At 40.2% G+C, this 5,992-nt stretch overlaps 1 protein-coding gene across 1 annotated transcript; it reads left to right on the plus strand.

The window, feature by feature from the left end:
• Window positions 1-368: 368 nt before the first annotated feature.
• On the plus strand, window positions 369-1,301 carry LOC141110147 (olfactory receptor 5V1-like). The gene has a single exon (XM_073601359.1). The coding sequence runs from the start codon at window positions 369-371 to the stop codon at window positions 1,299-1,301; it is 933 nt and encodes a 310-aa protein (XP_073457460.1).
• Window positions 1,302-5,992: the final 4,691 nt, after the last annotated feature.

Below are 5,992 nucleotides of genomic sequence, written 5' to 3' on the forward strand. Positions count from 1 at the left end.
AGTGTATCTTTTGTGTCTGTTCCCTACTGCAGTAGTTATTATTAATTTGGAACCACCAATCAATATAAGGATAGGAGTTGCCTATCTATAAAACTGGTGGTCACCATCATGAAAACCAACCTAAAATATGCCATGTGGCCATTACTGGAGTTCACAGTAGGTGGCTTAAAATGGGCTGCAGTAGATAATATTCAAATTTAAAGAAACGTTTATAATATACAATACTTTAGAAAGTAAAAAAAAATCCAGTTAGGGTTTACATTGACTTTAAGACAAAATACTATAAGACAGAATGCTATACAAAAGAATGCTTTTTTATTCAATACATTTATAAAGTATATTTATCCTTTACAGAAAAATAAATATAAATGAGTACAAATGCCACCATGGTAACAGAATTTATTCTCCTAGGATTTTCCAAGTTAAGGGAAAACCAAATTTTCCTCTATCCTGTGTTCCTTCTCATCTATGTCATTACAGTGGGTGGAAATGTATCTGTAATTATTACATATAAACTTAGTCTGAATCTCCACACCCCGATGTACTTTTTTCTTGCAAATTTCTCCTTTTTAGAAATATTTTATGTGACATCTACAATTCCCAACATCTTATCCAATTTGTTATCTAATCATAGAGCTATCTCTTTTTATGGCTGTGCAGTCCAAATGTACTGTGTCCTGCTTTTGGGTGGAACAGAGTGTTATATGTTGGCAGCCATGGCATTTGATCGGTATAATGCTATTTGTCGACCCTTGTTATATACCATTATTATGAACAGAACAGCTTGCATTAAGCACATCATTGGATCATGGTTCATTGGGGCAATTAATGCAATAATACATACATATCTTGCATTTTCTTTGTCATTTTGCAGATCTAATCAGATTAACCATTTCTTCTGTGACGTCCCACCATTGCTAGAACTGTCGTGTCAGGACACCTGGGTGAATGAATGGACGATATTTAGTGTTGCTGGTTGCGTTATAATTGGCTCATTCATATTAACAATGTTCTCTTACATACAGATCATCTCAACAGTGCTTCAGGTACATTCAAGTTCTGGGAGAAAGAAAGCTTTTTCAACCTGCACCTCTCACTTGATAGTAGTTACAATTTTTTATGGCTCTGCAATCTTCATGTATTTTAGACCCAAGTCAGGTCATGGGATGACGTATGATAGTTTTGTGTCACTAATGTATACTGTGATTGCACCTCTCTTAAACCCTTTTATTTACACTCTTAGAAACAAAGAAGTAAAATCAGCAATCACAAAGATATTACTTCAAAAAACAAGACCTTGATTGTTGATATTGTCTATAACGACTGATGTAAAGTTGTGATATATATACTGTATGTATGTATATGTATATATATATATATATATATATATATATATATATATATATATATATATATATATATATATATATACACACATGCATTTGTATAGTAGAACCAAATCAGTGTATCTTACTTAGTCTGTGTGAAAGTTGGGGAGTTTACAAAACACAGTATATATCTGAAATGTATGTCTTGAGGCCCTAAAAGGCCAAGTCAGTACAAATAACTCCAAAATGACCCATTTTTTTAATCAGAAATCAGAATCAGAAACTCCAAGGTATTTAGTAACAAGCATAGTGAGTTTTTTTGAAGTTGTAATTTTGTGCCAGGATTTTTTGGAAAAAGAGGTAAGAAATGAAGATTTGTTATGAATTAGCAAAGTTTTTCTTGAACAACTTGTTTCTCCTAAGTATGGGGATACCACATGTGTGAGACTCTTCTGCCTAGATGCATAGAGGAGCTCAAAATCAAATGACTACATTTTGCAAAGTTTACCCTCAAACTTTTTTAATGGCATAGTAAGTCTTTGGAAGATCACATTTTTTTGCCACAAGTTTTTGGAAAATTAAAGTGGTTCTAAAAGCTCAAGTTTTTTACCTTCATGCATTCTATGCATGAAGGTAAAAAACCTCCACTGTGCAGCAGCCCCCCAAACGACCATCTTGATCCAGCAAAGTGCACAAGCGCCTCGTCTCTCTGGGGGACTCTGCCACCTCATTGGCTGTCACTGCTATCAATCATAGTCACTGAGCCAATCAGGAGACAGGGGGCGGGGCCAAGCCACAGCTCTGAGTGGGAATTAACATGCAGAGCCGCAGCTTGGAAGTGAGCCTGCTCGGGTGCCCCCATTGCAAGCTGGGGGCACTTTGCAGGAATGAGAAGCCAGGTGACTGGCAAGGGACTAGAGAAGAGGAGGATCAGGGCTGCTCTGTGCCACTGCACAGAGCAGGTAAGTATAACATGTCTGTTTTTTTTGTTTTTTTTTTTTAACTTTAATTTAAGAAAGAAAATGGAAACATATTTTTTTATTTTACACACAGCTGTCAATTAATAAGATATTTCTCACACACAGCATGGGCAAAAACTCTCTGCTATTCCTCTTAAGTATGGGGATCTCGCATAATAGAGTATTTTTTGCAGTCTAACCACATAGAGAGGCTCAAAATCCAAGGAGCACCTTCAGGCTTTCAAGGGGCATACATTAGGAATCTGATTTCCTGACTACCTGTCACATGTTTGGAGGCCCTGGAGTGGCAGGACACTAGGATCACCCACAGAATGACCACATTTTGGAAAGCAGATACTCCCAAGGTACTTTTTTCTTGTTCAAATATTTTATTGAAATGGAGATGTACGAAAGACAAAGAACATGTCACAATGAAATTTTGTGGCTACAATCCTCCAGTTTTGAAACAAGAATAGGAATAATCTTAGCATCAGTACAACATGGTGGAACAATTACATTAAAGATAGTTCGTTCAAGATTCATTAGACAAGTGATGCCCAAATAGTGAAGTAATTCCAGGTAATACTTAAAAACATACCTGGGTAGAACAGTTGTATGCCTGGGCCTTGGAGTGTGGTTAAGAAGGAGAGGGGGGGTGGAAGGGGGGGGGGAGGAAGGATATTAACATAGGAGCATCTCACAGGACAATATAGTCATAGAATGTCAGCATAGGAACAGCTCATAGGATAATACAATGCATCTTAAGTGATTGAGTCGTGTGCGTCTATCCATTGTGACCAGACCTTATCAAATTTTTTTGGGCAGTTCCTACTCTCATAGGTTAGTTTATACAGTGGCAATACAGAATTAATCGTTGTTATCCAGTTGTTGAGCGTTGGCGGTATTGGTTGTTTCCACCAAAGGAGAATCTCACTTCTGGAGTAGTATAGAGTATAGAAGAGAAATAATTTCACGTGCCTGGAGGTCACAATATTCTCCATGGTGCCAAGTAGCGCTAAGGCCAGATCCTGTCTAAGGGACCAGTCTCCAAATTCATTTAAAGCCCCAATGACCTTCTCCCAAAACTTGCGAATAAGGGGGCATTCCCATACCATGTGGAGGAATGTACCCGGGAAGGAGCGACACCTAGAGCAGAGGGGGCTTGTCTCGGGATAAATTTTGGCTAATCTTGCCGGGGTATAATAAGCTCTATGAAGGAATTTAAGTTGGATGAAATGGTCTCTAGCAGAGATCATTTTAGTGATATAGCCACTCATCAAGTCCTCCCAGTCCTCCTCAGTCAGCCCTGGTATGGCGGCCCTCCACTTGTCGTATACTGTCGTCAGAGTGGTTGCGGGAGCCGAGTCAAGATAAAAGTAAAGGGAAGATAGAGGTTTTTCTAGAATTTCCAAGATCAGAAGGCTCTCTGTCTGGTCCGTTTGAAGGGTTATAGGGCTAGGGAATTGTACCTGTGTCGCGTGTCTAAGCTGGTAGTACCTGAAGGCCATTGAGGCAGGTATTTCTCTCGCAGCACCAAGAAGGAGGAGAGAAATCCATCTGTGAAAATATGTTTAAGAGTTATAATTCCCCTGGATGCCCAGAGCTAGGGATCTAGTAATTGATAATAAAGCTTAAGCTGTGGATTACCCCATAAGGGGGTATGAGGGGAGAGGGTAGAATCCGTGTTGTATATAGCACCTGCCTGCTGCCATACACGAACAGTCGTTTTCATCAGAGTTGTCACTGCAAGATGGACTTGGGTCCCCTATAAACTAGATTGCTCAGGGCTGCATAAGACCCTAAAATAGCTGCCTCCAATGACTCTGCAGGGTTTTGTTTGGGTTGGCTAAACCACCATCGGACAGACACTAGTACTGCCGCCCAGTAATAAAGTTGGAAGTGAGGCATTAAATATAAAGTGTCCTGTGAGTCTCCACTAATCCAAAATGCCTTAATTATCAAAAATCAGCTGCAAGCGTTAAACATGCCTCATATATCATGCAAAAGTGGATAAATAAATATATATGCTGCGCTTTCCAAAGTCATACACTATACCAGTGAAAAAGAAACATTTAAAAAACCTCCAATAGTGAAAAAAAACGTCTTTCCTAACAGTGGAAAGTGACAATAGTGCAATAAATGAACACATATATTAAAAATAAAAGATGTGTATATAAAAGCATAAACAATGATGATAATAGATATAAAGTGCTACTGTGCAAAGAGGTGCAATTCCCACTTTTATGATCCTGTATAGATTATCAGTGACCCACTAATGCATAAAAAAGTGCTCCTGTGCATGTGCATAGCATCCAGTTTTTTATAGTATATCAATATTGCATTGCTGGTTTGTTCAAAGAAGTGCTCCTGTACAAGTGTATGGTATCCAAAAAGAGTCTATCCAGATGTAATAAATTTCATGTGATTATAAAGTTCATGCGATTATAAAACCGCTAAGTGCAATAAAGTTCATGCGATTATAAAATCCAGAACATGCCGTGGTGTTGCTCACTCTGGTGCTCCCCTTAGGTATTTAATGCTCACCTCAGAGCGTGCGACCTTGCAACTAAGCGCAGTCAAAACACGCATATGAACCACCTCTGGGCTCTTGTAGTTACACTGGAATCCTAAACTCGTCAGTATGGTACCTCGGTGAGTGTATAAAATAAAGACTTGATAGTGTAATAGACTTTTAACGCTTTAATAAACAGAAAGCAAAAAAGGCCCTAAACTGGGGTACTCACATGGATTAGGTGCGGCAGTGCACCACTCTATATCAGGTAAAACAATGGTAAATACCGGACTGATATCGGGATGGTATGTTGTTCCTCTCTGTCAGATCACCTATGCAAACGTGCCGTCCTGTCCCCTTCCCCTATGCGTCTCAATACAGGGGTTTCTGTATCTTCTTAAGGGGGAAATCTCAGAAGTGAGACATTGCCAGCCCCCCCTGAGAAAGAGGGAGTTGTAGTGTTCGTTTTGTCAAATGCAGGGTTTTCCTTGCCAAAACAAAGATAGTTATAAGACTGTCCAATTTACGAAAAAACTATTTAGATTTGAGAAGGTAAACCATTTTTAGTAGGTTTACTCTACCTACTTGCGACAGTGGCAGGGTCTTTCATGACTGGCACTTCCTCTTGAACTGAGTGACCAAGAGCATAAGGTTGTCTTCCAAATAAGCAGGCAGGGATCATTTGACTTTTACCCCCAAGTATATAAACTCCTCTACCTACTGGAGGGGGGTCCGAATGTCCGCTCCAGAGCCCGAGGGGTGAAGGGAAACAGTACTGACTTGTCCCAATTGATACGGATCCCGGAGTACTGACCAAATTGGTCAATTATCCCTAAAGCAGACTTCAAGGGGACACCCACGTCAGCCAGATGTAACAACGTGTCATCCGCATAAAGAGACACTGGACAACTGGAATTCCCTTCACCCTGGGGTCCTGGCGCAAGAGGATTGCCGGGGGCCCAAGCAAAGAGCCCCGGGAGAGGGGGGGGCCTTGTATGGTTCCCCTGCTCAGATTGAAGGGAGCAGACAATAGACCATTAACTCTGACTTTGGCAGTTGGGTTCCTATACAAGAGTTGGATCCAAGAAATGAACCTAGGTCCAAAGCCAAAGCATTCTAGCACCTGCCAGTGAAAAAGCCACTCGACCGAGTCAAATGCCTTTTCTGCATCTAACGCCGCAACCACCCCTGAG

The sequence above is a fragment of the Aquarana catesbeiana genome, linkage group LG10 (assembly GCF_042186555.1).
Source record: "Aquarana catesbeiana isolate 2022-GZ linkage group LG10, ASM4218655v1, whole genome shotgun sequence".
Taxonomy (NCBI): domain Eukaryota; kingdom Metazoa; phylum Chordata; class Amphibia; order Anura; family Ranidae; genus Aquarana; species Aquarana catesbeiana.